This window comes from Danio rerio, chromosome 20 (genome assembly GCF_049306965.1).
Source record: "Danio rerio strain Tuebingen ecotype United States chromosome 20, GRCz12tu, whole genome shotgun sequence".
In the NCBI taxonomy this organism is placed as follows: Eukaryota; Metazoa; Chordata; class Actinopteri; order Cypriniformes; family Danionidae; genus Danio; species Danio rerio.
In genome coordinates, this window is record NC_133195.1 from 36155754 (window position 1) to 36172764 (window position 17011).

The 17011-nt window shown below is 39.0% G+C and overlaps 1 protein-coding gene and 1 long non-coding RNA gene across 3 annotated transcripts in view; one reads left to right on the forward strand and one right to left on the reverse strand.

The window, feature by feature from the left end:
* Positions 1-11629, reverse strand: part of LOC141379355 (uncharacterized) — a 70577-nt gene extending 58948 nt beyond the window's left edge. The window contains exons 1-2 of one of the 2 annotated variants that reach the window (XR_012395904.1): positions 11473-11629; positions 5130-5237 (exon numbers count right to left, since the gene is read on the reverse strand). This is a non-coding gene — a long non-coding RNA (uncharacterized lncRNA). Of the gene's footprint in view, positions 1-5129; positions 5238-5731; positions 5880-11472 lie in introns of those variants that run through there. The other variant, XR_012395905.1, reaches the window with a different exon arrangement.
* On the forward strand, positions 5802-11004 carry mycn (MYCN proto-oncogene, bHLH transcription factor). Its single transcript, NM_212614.2, has 3 exons — positions 5802-5921; positions 6583-7233; positions 9042-11004. The coding sequence occupies exons 2-3, from the start codon at positions 6588-6590 to the stop codon at positions 9764-9766; spliced, it is 1371 nt and encodes a 456-aa protein (NP_997779.2). The 5' UTR covers positions 5802-5921; positions 6583-6587; the 3' UTR covers positions 9767-11004.
* Positions 11630-17011: the final 5382 nt, after the last annotated feature.

The window sequence follows — 17011 nt, forward strand, 5'->3', positions numbered from 1 at the left end:
TTGGAACCTTGACAAGTGGGAGGAACATATGCATACTGTTATAATTCCTACAGCGTTCACCCGATTTGGATGTAAATACCCTCACATTAGAGCTGACAGTCTGCAGTTAAAGCACATCTTGTTCGTTCCTTTTCAAATCAACTGTGTTGGTGTATAGAACCAAAAATGTTAGAATTGTGTCAATGTCCAAATATTTATGGACCTAACTGAAAACATACATAATTCAATAATTTAAAATTGTACAACATATACACAATACAAGAATTAAAAAAAAAAACTAACAGTATAAAAAGAGAAGATGATAAAATACAAAGACATAATACAAAATGTAGTATTAAAGAGTAAGTTATTTTGAACAGATGAGTTTTAAGTCTGGACTTGAACAGAGGGAGAGAGACAATGTTGCAGATGTCAGGAGGAAAAAAAATTTCAGAGTTTAGGCGCAGAGCGACTCAAAACTCTGCTCCCAATTGTACTGAGACGGGCAAAGGCAACAGAGAGGTGAATGATGGAGGAGGAGGATCTAAGGGACGGGAATGAGTGGTGATATGAAGAAGATCAGACAAATGAGGTGGGGCGAAGTTATGGATGGCCTTGAACGTATGAAGGAGGATTTTATATTCGACTCTGGGTTGGCTTGAAAGCCAGTACAGATCTTGTAAAATGGGGTTGACAGTGAAAAGAAGGAGTTTTGGTGATGATACGGGAAGCTGAGTTCTGTACCAGTTAAGCTTATGAAGGGATTTCAGTGGAAGACCACAAACACACTTGGGAGTAATAAGCTGCTAAAATTTTTATGTAATTTTAAAAATAATTTTTAGGGTTATTTTAAGTTGTACTTAACAATAGAATTGCTTTTAGGTTGTAATCAAATATTAATCTATTTAATCTTAACAAACCACTTAATACAAGTAATCTAGAATATCCCTTAAGAGTGGTAAACTGAAGCTAGTCTTAGAGTCAAGCGAGGTGGAAAGTGGAAGTGGTGGTCTCGCACCTCCACCACAAATATTTCTGCTCGGCTCATATAAACTAGCTGGGGGTTCATCAAAGTCTCATCTGGGATGAAAACGTCTGTTCAAACAGGCCTCAGCGGTCATAAATCATTCGCAAACTGTGTGATACAGTGCGAAATACCGAGCATAGTGCAAACAAACCAATGAGCTTTTACACGGTCAATCGCACACTCGTCAGCTCTACCTGCAGTGTCGAATGTATGGTGGTTTGACCTGTGGAAATACAGACAGCAGCACAGAGCCTGGTGCACAGGGGTCAGTCGGGTTACATGCCTTTAACTCATGTTTGGACAATGGCATGAAGGAGTTGAGCAACGGTGAGAAAGAAAGAAAGAAAGAAAGAAAGAAAGAAAGAAAGAAAGAAAGAAAGAAAGAAAGAAAGAAAGAAAGAAAGAAAGAAAGAAAGAAAGAAAGAAAGAAAAAAAAGAAAGAAAGGAACCATTGGAGTGAGTGAAGGAAGGAAGGAAGGAAGGAAGGAAGGAAGGACTCTCACTGTTTGAAATTTAGGGTGACAAAAGATGGAAATGTTCAGCTGATGCTGTGGTAAAAACCGTAAAGAATAATGCAGATGTAAACTGAACATTCTGGTTACCATTTCAGTCAGCTGTGTGGAATTTCCCTATAAGCTGAGAAGGGCTGCAGTATTCTTTAGCTCTGTCTTTTATCTCTGCGCACTTCAACCAGAGGTAAATCAAATAGATAGATAGATAGATAGATAGATAGATAGATAGATAGATAGATAGATAGATAGATAGATAGATAGATAGATAGATAGACAGACAGACAGACAGACAGACAGACAGACAGACAGACAGACAGACAGACGATAGGTAGGTAGACAGACAGACAGACAGACAGACAGACAGACAGACAGACAGACAGACAGACAGACAGATAGATAGATAGATAGATAGATAGATAGATAGATAGATAGATAGATAGATAGATAGATAGATAGATAGATAGATAGATAGATAGATATGCGAAGGTTCCTGACAAATTCAAGAATTTTGGATGTTATCTTACTAAATTCCTTCTGCTGTTGCTCGAACTTGCATCTAACTGACTCACATACACACCTCTGCCAACTGCTAATGGTAAAGGATGAAAAGATATAGGATGACAGAGAGAAGAAAAAATGCCAGAAAGATGATATCAGCCGCATATCCTTTAAGTGAAGCGCTGATGTAAAAAAAAAAGTCTTGAAATCCTGCACATATTGACCTCCTCATCACACTAATAGTAATACTATTTTTCAGGTATGAGGAGGCAGTTAATGGATAGTTCTAACAAAAATTATAATTTCCTCCAATCTATACTTCAGCTGAAAAGGATATCTCTCCCTTTCGAGATATATAAAGGCATAGTGTGTATTCATAAAGCTTGACAGCATTATTTTGTAAAGAATGGCTGAGATATTTTTCTGGTTTAGTAAATGATGACAAATTTCATTTTCACCCACACTGTTACTTTCAAGTCTTTAGCAAATGCTTTTTAAAGGATTTTACTGTGTGAGGTAAGAGGGCGGAAGGTTGGAGGTTACTAATTAAATCTGGTCAAACAGAAACAAAGTTGAATTTGTCTGTCATTTGTTAGGGCATTATGTCACTGTGGAATCTGCAGTGATTGACAGCTCTGGTGATTAAAGGAGGGGCTCTGAAGTGAGGTAAAAGTCTACTGGAGTTTTGAGCATGTGCGACCTTACTGAGAGGAAAGAGTACATGATCTGCACAAAGGTGAACCACACACAATATAATAGAGCAAGGAAATTTTCACAGTATGTTCGATAATATATTGTCTTCTGAAGAAAGTATTATTTGTTTTATATCGGCTAGAATAAAAGCAGCTTTTATTTTTTTAATAAACATTTTAAAGTCAAAATTATAAGCCTCTTTAATCAATTTTTTTTTCAATTGTCAGCAGAAAAAACCATCGATATAAAATAATTTGTCTGATTACCCTAACTTAACCTAATTAACCTAGTTAAGCCTTTAAACGTCACTTTAAGCTGTATAGAAGAGTTTTGAAAAATATCTAGACAAATATTGTGTACTGTCATCATGGTAAAGATAAAAGAATTCAGTTTACAGAAATGAGTTATTCTCTCTGTTACACAGAAAATGGGGGAAAAAATAAACAGAGGGGCTAATAATTTTGATTTCAACTGTATATTTAAAGAGCAATAACTTTATGAAAGTATGCAGAACTAACAAAAATGTACCTCTGACACCTCTGAAGCAGTAAACCTGCACATTTTGTTTTTTTTCAACATACCAGGCGCCCGGGCCTGACTTCCGATCGTGTGCACTATTGATGTCCTGGCCTACGTGCACTCATTGTCTCCCAGCGTGTTGTCATTGAGGCTTTATGCTGTGCTTTTGTATTTTCTCTAAATATGAATGTTTTATCCAAACTGGCCCAATTGCTTAACCATCCATACTCTACTCCACCCACTGCTTCAGTAAGACAGGAAAACATGAACACACACACACACACACACACACACACACACACACACACACACACACACACACACACACACACACACACACACAATCTCTCTCTCTCTCTCTCTCTCTCTGGCATCTGGAGTGAGCGTGTAACACTGGAAATTTTAAGTGTTTTGATTTTTAATGGAATAACAAATACACCAGCCAAATATCAAGCCATTATCACGAGCGACTTGCGCTGAAAGCCATTGAAATGCTTGAAGGAAATTCCGTGAATCACCTTTATGTTTTCACTTGCAAATTTATAACAAGAAAAGTATGCAAATCTGACTCAAGCAAACATAGTCTTCCGCAGACAAATCGAACGCTGAGTGACAGAAGCAGACGTTCACTTTGTGACAAAAGTATTCAGTTTCCCACTCCCCCTCACTTTCACACAGGAAGCTCTTCCTGAGCTGAGCTCTAAAGATTGGGCTCTGGAGGAGCGCTTCAAATCCCAAACCGTCTCTTATGGTCTGTGTATTTCTGTCAAGAGTTCCCACAGCAATCTGTTTTCATAAGAGAAGCAAGTGATGCACAAGTCTTCAAGTCTATATAATAGCGGTGGTCTGGGCTAGATGTCACATGGGGATGTGATCACGGGAGTTTTGTCTCAATAGATAAGATTTTGAGTCAAGGCCGCTTGACTTTGGAGTTGGTTTATAAGCTGGTTTCACTCACTCACTATCCTGATTTATCAGGGGTCAACACAATTAAATGAACCACCAACTACTCTGGCATATGTGTAATGCAGCGGATGGCATTCCAGCTGCAAAGCTGATTTCAAACACAGCTTAAAAAGCGTTAGAATTTAAATTATCTTATTTGAGTAAAGAAAGATTTTTACAAATAATCTTGGGACATTTTGAAGGCTTTTTTTAAACAGCTTGACTTGCAATTGTAAGAGTTTCTCTCACACTACAATTACAATACACAGTATGTGAGTGTGACTAAGTGAACTAGGTGAACTATAATGAGCAGCACTGCAAAAATAACAAGAAAAACCAGGTATTCTGCCCTTTTTATGGTTGCATCTTGTGACATCATGTACTTTCAACATGTGTCTTAGTTATGCAGAACTGTACCCGAATTTGTTTGCTGGCTAAAAACTGTTTGTGTGTGTATTTAAAATAAATGTGACAATCAAGTCACCACATTTTGTTAATATTTATGAGATTAACCAATGTAATTATGACTAATGTATCAGATGAATAAAAATTAAAAACATTTTATATATATTAAAAACAGCTTCAAAATTCCAAAAACTAAATGAGACAACTTCATTTAATTTAAAGGTGCAATAATAATCCAATATTTACCCATTTTTGAGCTATTGTGCTATAGCTTAAAAACTATTATGTAATTTAATTATATTAATATTATTTGAGCATTGTTTTGACTCATGTATAATTTCCAAAGGCCTGAAATCAGTCCACTAAACCAGAGCGTGGCGTCAAAACTCCATGGGTTCAAACACTGAGTAAACAAGAGCATGCTGCGTAACAGTATCTCCTCCTTCATACAGCTCTCTCGTTAGAAGTAAATCAACACTATCTACTGTAAAGTGTTTATATGGAGAGCTTACTGATAAGACGTTTTGAGTGAGCAGCAACACAAAACATACCTCGTTTCCGAATGTAAACAGACTGGCGCATTGCGTGATCGTCCAGTGTCCACGTGGCGGCAGAGTTGAGTCGGTGATGATATGCGGATCGGCCGTTACCTCACTGACCTGAACAATGAGGAGAGATGCTGCTGACTCGCTCTGATTCATTCACAGCACACTTCGTCGTGTTTTACTGTGCTTAACAGCTTTTATATTATGAGCAACACAAAAAAGTAAAAGCATCATACTGACATATTTCAACCATTAAGTTAAAATTCAATTAAAAATTACCCAGGCCTTCCTCAATACCTTATAAGCTCCATTATGCCAAAATATTACCATCTTGTAGTTCTTGTTTTATATTTTGGGGGAAAAAATAGTGATTGGACTGTTTAAAGCCTACTTTTATTGTTTTCTACGCAATCTCTTTTTGCATTTCTTTAAAAAAATTATAATAATATTAGGCCTATTATTATGCGAGCTTTGTAACATGGGGATGACTTAATATGTGTATGTGACATATTCCTTTATTACCAGCAAATTAAACAACTTGGACATCCCAATCTGATGCCCCTTCAAAAACAAAAATCACACATCAAATGCCACACAGATGCAAATACCTCACTTGCGCCCCGCCCACTGGGGGAGGGGTCAACATCTCCTAAACGCGAGCAGCTAGAATAATACTTCACAGCCCGAAACACAGAGGCGCAGAACAGTCTTCAGTCGCCGCGGTAGATGTGCGACTCCAAACGGGAGGCACAGTGACTGCGATAAAGAAGGGACAAGAAAAACAGGAAAAAACAAGAGGTAAGACGCTCAGGTCTTATAGAGTCACTTAAACTATAGCTGGTTTCATTCACGCGTAAGATTATTTACCTGTCTGTGACTGACCTGCATTTGAAAGAGTTTGTGTCTCGTGCTGGTCCAAAGTTTAAGTGAGTTAATGAGCGCTATCACAATAAACAATGTAAAGGACACTTCAAAGACATCTCTGACTTAGTCTTTTTTTTCTTTTGAGTCTACCGTACAACAAAGTAGCTAATATGTAGGCTATATTTTTGCATGTTATCACCAAATGTCTTTGTTAGAATAAAATATACTTTATAATTCTAAAATGATTAGCTATTTAACTAAACGGCAATTGCATTTTAATGCATATGTTTGCATTATTGTTATAGTCACCAATAGCAATCAGCTATTTGTATTTATTAATAAAATATATTATTATTATCATAATTATTACAGATCTGTGCAAGTTGTTATGTTTAAAAAGCTTTTTTAATGCTGTAATAAAAATTAAAAGTTTATCTTATCAAGTTAAAGAACAGTGTCACACTGTGAGACGGCAGGTAAAAAAAAAAAACAGTGAGAGTCATTAATAACAAAAGATGCTGTGCTTGCCTTTTTGCTGGAGGGAAGCTTTCATTTTGCAAGCTTATTCTAACACATCAGTTTGTGTCTTTCACAGGGAGAATGCCAGCTAAAACCATGAGCTCAGATCTGGAGTTTGACTCCTTGCAGCCGTGTTTCTACCCGGACGAGGATGACTTCTACTTCTGCAGACCAGACGCCGCACCGCCTGGTGAGGACATCTGGAAGAAATTCGAGCTGCTGCCCACTCCTCCTCTGTCCCCGAGCCGGGCAGCGCTTCCAGGGGACCCGGGGGAGCTGGGCGCGGTGGCTGGGGATTGCTCGCTGATGGGCTTTGGATTAACCGACCCGTTGGACTGGGCTTCCGAGCTTCTGCTTTTACCGGGAGACGACATTTGGGGGGCGTCGGACGGGGACCTCTTTGGCTCCGTTTTGGATACTACGGACAATTCCATCATCATTCAGGACTGCATGTGGAGCGGCTTCTCGGCGCGAGAGAAACTGGAGCGGGTTGTGAATGAGAAACTCGGCAAAGTCGTTCCTACTCCAACCTGTACTGAAGCCGGTAAAGACACGACAGTCAAAGCGCCCGAAGTGAGCCACTCTATACCGGAGTGTGTGGACCCTACCGTGGTTTTCCCTTATCCAGTCAACAAAAGAAACGGGAGCAGCAGCAGCCAAAGTGTGACACAACTGAGGAGCCAACAATTGCCTCAAGTCAGTGCAGGCGAGACTCCGAGCGACTCTGGTAAGAATCTCCTGACAATTAAAATCATTCACTAATGTCAACGCTTTTCTCATTCTGTATTTACAACTTGGTTTATAATAATCAAATAGATTTAATATCTTATCATAGTCCCTTGTTTTAATAGCCTGATGTTGATGATGATGCTAAACAGTTTGGCATTTTATAGTTTGGCCTAGTTTGTAAGTGGTCATTGGGGTAATTGTTGAAGATCATATGACAGACCCTGAATCGGATTAGTGTGTGACATTCCAGACTGTCGGTCACACACACGCGCCCGCGCGCGCACACACACACACACAGTAGTAGTAGTGGGCGGTGATGGGGAGTTTATGTAATACTTTGTCTGCATACCCAGTAGATGGCGGTAATATTTGATGTTGTCTATTATGCCTAGACATTTGACTGAATGGCTCTTGGTTGAAGATTTAAAGCAGAGAACAGCATCATTGAGCCATATTAGATCAGAAAACATGTCCTTATCTGTCCTCCATTAATCTGGCTTTAAGCATGGAAGCAGAATCTAATTTGGAGATTTATTAAATCACGGGATTAGGTTTATTTTGACACGCAAAGGTGTTTTGATTGTTATTTTTACTCTATCAAATATAAATTTCAGCTTCTAGTGGTGTAAAACCATGGGCTCAGATGTTTGGCGATGTGTGAGCGAGGGCAGATTGCATAAAAGCCAAACCCCTAAATTCTCAGCCCCCAATAAGTCGCTTCCCTTCGAAATGAGGTCTTGTTTCAAATGCAAATCCCAAACGACAATCACACGTGGGTGAGAGAATAAGGGCTGGCACTGGGCACCAGTATGTGATAAAAGAGGCATGCGCGTGCATCTTAGGAGAAAGGCAAACCCCCTCCTTTCCTGCCCAGTGGGCCGAGCTTGGCAAGCCAAGCATCTTCCAGAGAGGTGCAGTGAATGATAATCACAAGAAAAAAAAGACAAGGAAGGGGAAAAAAAGAGACGATGGGTCATCTCTCTTTACAGGGTGACGGCTTTGAACAAGCGGAGCCTTTCCTCCAGCTGTCTGCTTGGCGCCCCTCCAGGGCAGCAGCTTAAGACGCCATCAGATCAGTGTTACTCGGCAAAGCCCGCGAATAATTGGACCACGCGATTACAACACTAGTTTTCCCGCCAGTGCTGTTATCCCTTTTCGCGGCAAACCAGTGGAAAAGGGGAACGCGCTGACTGTCTGTGTTCTGCTGGAGACTAAAGTGCCCCGTTTGGTCTCTCCTTAATGCTGGCAGACAGTTTCCTGTAGGGAGCTTTTGAAGTGAGAGGCTGTGGGCTCCAGTAAATGCCAAACAGTCTTCATGTGTGGCTTAGCTGATAATCACGTCTATTATCTCATAAACATAGCTCTCGGGCGTCACACCGAGGTCGTCTTGCCATCTCAGCTTAACTTGAAATGTGTCACCGGTTGAAAAGACAGTTCGAAAAGTCCAACTTGACAGTAGAACTGCTTTTGTCAGAAAAGATGACATGACGAAACGCTCATGCACTTGCAAACCCCCTAATTAGACTTTGTAAATAGAGGGTGTGAGTTGAAGTAGAAAGTCAGATCTGAGGTGGTCCGGTCTGGGGAGAATCCAGCTCCTCTGTGTTTGACAGAGCATGTTCAGATGATTGCACAGAGCAATTGTCTCATCTTCCCACACAAAGACATTAACTTAAGCACACACCCAAAAAAAAAAAAAAAAACACAGGCATGCTTCCGTTTGGCGTGCTTGTACATACCTGTGCATCTCAAATGGTGCAGTTGCACCACAAGCCTTCTAAACTAAATCTTCTTTTCTTCTTCTAGATGATGATGATGAGGATGACGAAGATGAGGATGATGAGGAAGAAGATGATGAAGAAGAGGAAGACGATGAAGAAGAGGAAGAGATTGATGTCGTAACGGTGGAGAAGAGGCGTTCCATCACCAGCAGGACAACCAGCACTGGACTGTCTGCTGTCTCCAACTCTCAGGCAGGAGGGCGACTGGGCTCAGGGGTGAGCAAAGCTCCGCAGGAACTCATTTTAAAGAGGACAGCAGCAGCCTCCATCCACCAGCAGCAACATAACTACGCAGCCCCATCCCCTTACTCCGAACAGCAAGACGTTCCCAGCGCTCCTCCAAGCAAGAAACTCAGAATCGACAGCAGCACTATAACTCTACGCACTGGCAGGAACCAGAGCTCTTCTCCAAACTCCCCTACCAACAGCGTACCAAGTCAGCGCTTGAGGAAGAGCGACTCCAGCAGCCCCAGATGCTCCGACTCGGAGGACAGCGAACGCAGACGCAACCACAACATCTTGGAGCGCCAGCGGCGCAATGACCTGCGGTCTAGCTTCCTCACTCTGCGGGATCAGGTGCCTGAGCTCGCACACAACGACAAGGCAGCAAAGGTGGTCATCCTAAAGAAGGCCACTGATTACGTCAGCTCCCTGGAGGCTCAGGAGTTCCGACTCCAGCAGGAGAAAGACAGATTGCAAGCCAAACGACAACAGCTCCTCCGCAGACTTGAGCAGGCCAGGACTCGCTAACCCTTTACGCTCATTGGCTGAATGGCTCACAGCTAATTGTCGACATCAAATGACGAATGGCGAATGGCTACGGCTAACAGCCGAAAAAAGATTCTAGGGACACTCACTGCTGACACTTTTTTGCACATTTTTTGACGTCAAGAATGTTTCAGGTTTACTTTGTCACCCCAATCACGCAACAACGATGAGGGAAGGTGCTTACCTGTAAAAGCAACTTCCCCTCAATGAACACAGCTAGTCTTCAGTACGCGATTGGGTCGACGAACTTTGTTCACGCTCTTCCTGCAAAATAGACACTAAACAAATGACACGAGACACTTCGAATGGCTATAATCTCACACCTCACTGGTGCTGAATCTCATGGATGTACCTCTGCGCACCTTGATGTCAGACACTTTTGTAAATAGATTTAGATTTTAAGAGAACGTACACTCAAGTCTGCCTTGTTTTTGTATACAATTATTGTCTTTTGGTTTTTATAAAGATGTCAAAAGCTGCCAATAACTAGACTGGAAGTTTATATACCTTTAACAAGTACTGTAAGGCCTCGATTTTAGAGGATTTTTGTAAAATAAGGACACATTGTTTTGTTTTTGGATTCCTTTGTCTTATAATCTCTCTGTTTTGACATGCTTTACTAATTCCTACATTTATGCTTTAGTGTGCTTCTGATACATACTAAATTTGATACTTATATTTTCGTATGAAAATGAGTTCTGAGTAGATATCACTTTATCTTCTTTTTATCCTTTTTTCTACCTTCTTTTGTACAGAAAATTCTTTCTATCTCCATTTATAAGGCTTCTATTCTTTGTTCTTTGTTTATATATTTGTAAGTATTGGGTTCATAGAACTGGGTCAATGGGAAAAAAAAGTTTTTTTTTTTCTGCTTTTCTATAATGTACATTTTAGTGCTGCGACTCACAGCACTTTGAAATACCTCATTTTGAAAAATAAATAGAAAATTTGAAAACAAAAGAGCTTGTTGTCAAAGGATGAGTGCTTCTGTTTCACAACTAGTGTGGTTTGAGTCCTGTCAGAAATTGAGAAACAATACACTAAACTACCTTTCATGCATGCTTGAAACCCCACTGTGGGCGGCAACGTCCACATTTCAAGCAGCCCTGAACGACTCGCTAAGTTATGCCTTTCAAGGGGATGCGAGTTATGACTGTGAAAGCAAAACCCCACAGTTAAATCATGTTGTCAAATAAAAATACCCATGTCACTCATTTAAAGCAAATGGCAAACTTGTGTTTTCTTCTAAGTTTAAATGATCAGATATAGTGTCATAAAAAAATAAGAATCAACGTGTAGCTGAATCCAACAGATTATTTACCTAAAATCCACACATTTGAATCTAATTTATAAACCTGGACTGACAAACTTAGTATTCTCAGCAATGCTTCAGACTTTTTTCCCTCGTCTTTTCAACCTTTGCTGTTTTTCACTTGTCAAGCCTTTCTCCCTCCATCTGCCTCCCACTGAAGAGAGATATGGTTGACCAAGCCCTCTCCGACAAAGGAGAACGAGTATCTCCCTCGTTATTCACTCTCTCTCCCTCTCTCTTTCAGTTGATTTAGAAATCGGCAGGGCACATCCACATGCACTTTCAGGCACTCATACACAAAAACAAACGCTGGCACACACAGTGGATATGAAAGCGTGCGCAGCGCACACTCAGACTGGCCCCCACAGCTTCTTACCTCATTGTTCAGCACGTTACCATGGAAACTAGAGCAGCTGCAGCGTGGCAGACTTCAAGTGCGAGTGTGTTTTATTCTGTTTGTGCATGCGTGTGTATGTGTACTTGCGAAGGAAAGGGGGGGGCGCCTTTTGTGAGAAGGGCATCGTGACCTGTGCGTCTAATATCCTGCTGGACCGAGCAGCGGGTTTGTGTTTACTAACTTCAGTCACATGGCCTAAAAGCTGACTGAGGCCCGCCCACCAGTGTGTCACAATGAGTGATTTTCTCCAGTCCAGAATAAACAAACACAATAAGAATTCTGCCACTGCAGTACAGGAGAAACAAGCTCTGGTGGAGTACACACAGCTAGAGAGAGAGAGACCTGCGATTATAAACTGGACCGTCTAGACTTATTGGTTACGTAACAGTCTGTGTTATATGTGTGCGTGTCTACAGTGTTTGGTCCCCAGGATGAGGTAACCATGGGAGACCCCACTGTGCCATCTGGCCAATGGCTTATCCTGCTTGGTTATGGAAAAAACAAAAACAAAATCCCGAGCTGAGACAATAACAGCTATGTGTAAATGGCAAGAGCTGGCCACTGTACGATGCACTATATATCTTACTTACTCTTTTTAACATTGAATTTCAATTTGAATAGACAAGTTTAAATATAGGTGTAATAGAACACTTGCTTTTTGTCAACACTTGTTTGTCACAGGTTTTGATCTGAATAACATATTTTGTGTTGAAGAGTTTCATTCTTTATTATAGTTTAAATCCCACCGATGTGCAGAACTACAAACACTTGTTTTCTAGAGGAAGAAAAAATACAAAAATTTGTAAGTAAAGGATAAACCTTTAAAGACAGAGCTATTATCTTCTCTCTGCCAAGTTTAGTTTATGGCTTGCCCATACAATTTAAGATGCAACTCATGTTCAATTACCAATAGAAATCTTAGATGTATATATTCATTAATTCATTTATTTGATTATATTATAGTCTCTTATTCAGATGTTGGCACAGGGGAAAGAACCCCCAACTCTTCCAGCCTCTTACACAGCAGATACCCTTCCTGCCACAAGCCAGCATTGGGAAAACATCCATACACACTCATTCACACACACTCTCATACACTATGGCCCATTTAGTTTATTTAAAGCACTTGTCTTTGGACTGTGGGGAAAAACGGAGCACCCGGAGGAAACCGATGGGAACACGGGAAAAACATGCAAAATCCACACAGAAATGCCAACTGGACTTGAACCAGTGACCTTCTTGCTGCAAGGCAACAGAGCTAACCACTGAGCCACTGTGCCGTCCGTACACTGTAAAAGAAATTTGTTATTTTACGTTTTTTTCAGGCAGCTAGCGTGCGGGAAAAAGAAAATTACATAAATTTACTGTAAAATAACAAATGTTAAATGACAATTTATCATAAAATGACGGACGTTAAATTACAGAAATTTACAGTTAAAAAATGGACATTAAATTTACAATAAAATAACAGAAGTTAAATGACAGAAATTTATAGTAAAATAACGGACGTTAAATTACAGAAATTTACCGTTAAAAAATCAACATTAAATTTACGGTAAAATAACAGAACTTAAATGACAGAAATTTGCCGGAAATTAAAATTTAAGACAATTTCTGTCATTTTAACGTCTTATATTTTACGAAATATTATTGTCATTTAATGATCGTTATTTTACTGTAAATTTCTATCATTTAACATCCATAATTTTATGGTAAATTTCTTTCATTTAACTTCTATTAATTTACAGTAAAATTCTATCATTTAACACCTGTTATTTTATGGTAAATTTGTGTCATTTAACCTTCGTTATTTTAACAGTAAATTTCTGTACTTTACTGCTGTTATTTAACGTTTTTTTCCGGCATCGCAGCAGCTAAAAAAAAAAGGAAAATAATACAATTTTTTACAGTGTACATTATATCATAATGTATTGAAATATATGTATTGAAATATATTGGGTACATAGATAAAAATCAATACCTTGATTATTTTTTACATTTTTACATTAATAACGTGTCATGGGATTATAGTTTTTATCCCTCATTAAATCCATTAAGTATTTGGCAGATTTTTATCTATTCCGTTTTGAATTAAAGTTTATAATGATGTATCTCCGTTCATAGCAGCTTGGTTTGGTTCCTGGCTTTTAATGTTTTAAACTAGACTTTAATACTTATTGTAAAAATGAATGGGGAAAAATACTTTGCGACCAGAGCCGATCAGTTAATGCACTAAATAAACTATGCATTTAGTAAATATTTAAAAATTAAATAAATCTAAAATATTTACAAATTATTTACCTTATTAACATTATTATTAGTTGATTTGTAAAACAACTGAACAGAAAGACATGAAAACAATTGAAGACTGGAAACAAACCTAATTGAATTTGAAGTATATTCACCCGATGCATGGATATAATATTGGATACGTGTTCTTTTTCATATTTCTTTTTCTCTTCCTGTCTGATTGATGTGTCCTGGCCTCAGACAGCATGTTGTACTATAATAAACTTGGAGACAGCAGCTCCATTCCATGTGAGTGTATGATTGTTTATGGTATGGTTAAATATGTGTGTTGAAGTTTGACTCAGAAGAGGTTATGAAGTTCAGTCGGCACAGTTCAAAGCACAGATTCTGAGATGTTTTCAAAACACATCTGCCATAAAGCGCACATAAAGCAGGATTATAAAAAATATATCAAACATAAAAAATTGCTAAAAATTGTTTTCTGATCTGTAAAAACTTTTTTTTACATTTTATTTATTAACATTTAGAAACTATGCTATTTGCTATATACTGTAAAAACAAATGTAAGTGGATTGAACATGAAACAATTAAGTTGTTCCACAAAAATTCTCAAGAATTGTGTTGTTGCAGCTTATTTTAAATAATTAGTTTGAACAACCTGGAAAAATCTTTTTTTTTTGAGTGTATGTTCATGTGCTATATACAGTGCTCAGCATAAATCAGTTCACCCCTTACAAATCTCTCTTTTAAATTCATATTTTAATAGGAAGCTATACAATATTATATTTGTGCATATACATTAGATTAGTCAGTACTTAAGCCAAATCTGGTGCTTATTTAACAAAATGACTTGAGATAACGGTCTAAAAACTAGTACAGCCAAATTGATATATTTTAGAAAAATATTAAATCAATTTTTTAAAAAGAGGAAAAATCAAGAAGCAAAAAAATCGAAAAAGATTTTGTTGAAATTTTGTAGGTTGTAATTTTTATTTTGCATTATTTTGCTCGACTTTAATTGTATTATCTTTCAATTTATAAACATGTTTGGTGACTAAAATATTATTTTAATAAATATATCTGCTATAAATCTGTTTAAATGCACTAAAACACATTGCCTATATTCACTGAGAACTGGATAAAAATATTAATTTTCAAAATAGCGTGTACTCATTTATGCTGAGCACTGTGTGTAATAACTTCCCATTTCAGACCTTCACAATCAGATTTGCAAGCTGTATTTTAGATTTTATTTGTAATGTCGTATTGCATTGCACTGATAATTCTTCATTCATTAATTTTCTTTTTGGCTTATTCCCTTCATTAATCAGGGGTCGCCACAGCGGAATGAACCGCCAAATTATCCCGCATATGTTTTACACAGCAGATGCCCTTCCAGGCGCAACCCAACACTGGGAAACATCCACACACTCTTGCATTCACACACATACACTGCGGCCAATTTAGCTTATTCAATTCACCTATAGAGTCTTTGGACTGTGGAGGAAACCGGAGCACACGGAGGAAGCCCTCTGTTGACTCGGAGAACTTGCATTAAACTGATAGAGAAGCAGGGTTCAAACTAATCAGTGTTTAATAACAGCGGGCACAGAAGACACACAGCAGCTTCACTTAGTATCGACGCACATACATACTGAATGACTGTGTGACAGAGAGTGAGAGCGAGGTAGAGGGGGAGGAGCTACACAGAACAATACAGATCCCATATACGCAGTCATAAGGATCAATGCACTACATCCCCTTTTCTAAGCATACATATAACACTTTGAGTTTCAAATGCATTTACATCAGAATTCTTTTCAAACTGACATAAATTCACTATGCAATGGAATGTGCACCTTATCGAACAAGTATACCTACTTAAAACATTGGCAATAACTGTAATGAACATTTGTGCATTGTGATTAAAAAACTGTGAAACATATTGCACGTTAAACTGACTTTGTTGATTAATGTAACAATGAAAAATAATGAATGTACAGTTTATGTGTACTTTGGTGTATAGAGCTTCAGTCTTTGTATTTTGAGTTTGGGCGTATGGTGCGTCCTGACCGTGTCACATAAGGACAGGTTCTCGTTTGTGTGTGTGTTTGAGAAGTTAGTTGACCTGTGGTGGTTTGAGTGTGTGCGACAGGTATCTTTGGGAGTGTAACTTCGCTCTTGGTTGGATCTCCAGGTAGTTTGTATTCATCATCATCATGCTGATGTGGTTCTGGCTCTTTCACAGATAGGAGATGTCTGCGGTTTCTCCTATATTCCTTTCCTCCAGACAGAACTATGTAAGATCTTGGTTCACAGCAGATTTCCTTCACAACTCCTTTGCGATCATATCCATGAGGGGTTTGCATTCTCACTGTTTGTCCTTTTGAGAGTGTGTTTAGTCGTTTAGATGTTTTGTCATAGCTGCGTTTCTGACTCATCCTTCTTTTTTTCAGTTGTGCATGAATGTCGTTGGACGAAAGGGGAGAGGGTTTCAACAAAGAACTGTGAAGTGGTAGGGTAGAACGGGTTTGTCTGGACATTAGTCTCTGAGCTGGGGAGCCTAGTTTTGAATCTCTAGGAATATTTCTCAGATTCAACAGGTTGAGATAGACGTCCGTACCATCTCTTTTTGATTTTTCCATGAGCTGTTTGGCACTACGAACTGCGCGTTCTGCTAGGCCATTTGATTGAGGATAGTTTGGACTACTGGTTGTATGAGTAAAGTCCCAGGCCAAAGCAAAATCATTGAACTCACTGCTCACAAACTGTCTACCATTATCTGTTATGAGGGTTTGAGGTGACCCATGGACAGAGAAATGTCTCTTCAGCTTTTGTATGACGCATGTTGAGGTCATGTCTCGTAACTGATCGATCTCGTACCAGCCTGAATACGAGTCAACGAGAACCAGGTATGGATGATTGTTCCATTCAAATATATCGGCTGCTACGGTTGACCATGGCAGGCTTGGAACAGTATGCAGTTTCATAGGTTCTTTTTGCTGGTGGGGTCTGGTACTATTGCAGATGGCACAGGATGTGGTGTAAGCATCAATGTCTTTTGTCATAGTTGGCCAGAAAAAAATGCCACGTGCACGTTGTTTGGTGGCTTCTGCTCCAGGGTGACCCCTATGCACGATTTGAGTGTATTGTAAGCGTAGTGTTTCAGGTATTATCACTTTGTGTCCTTTCCACACGAGTGAGTCATCCGTGATCAATTCATGTCTGTATGGGTAAAACGGCCACAGTACTGGTGGAAGACTGTGTA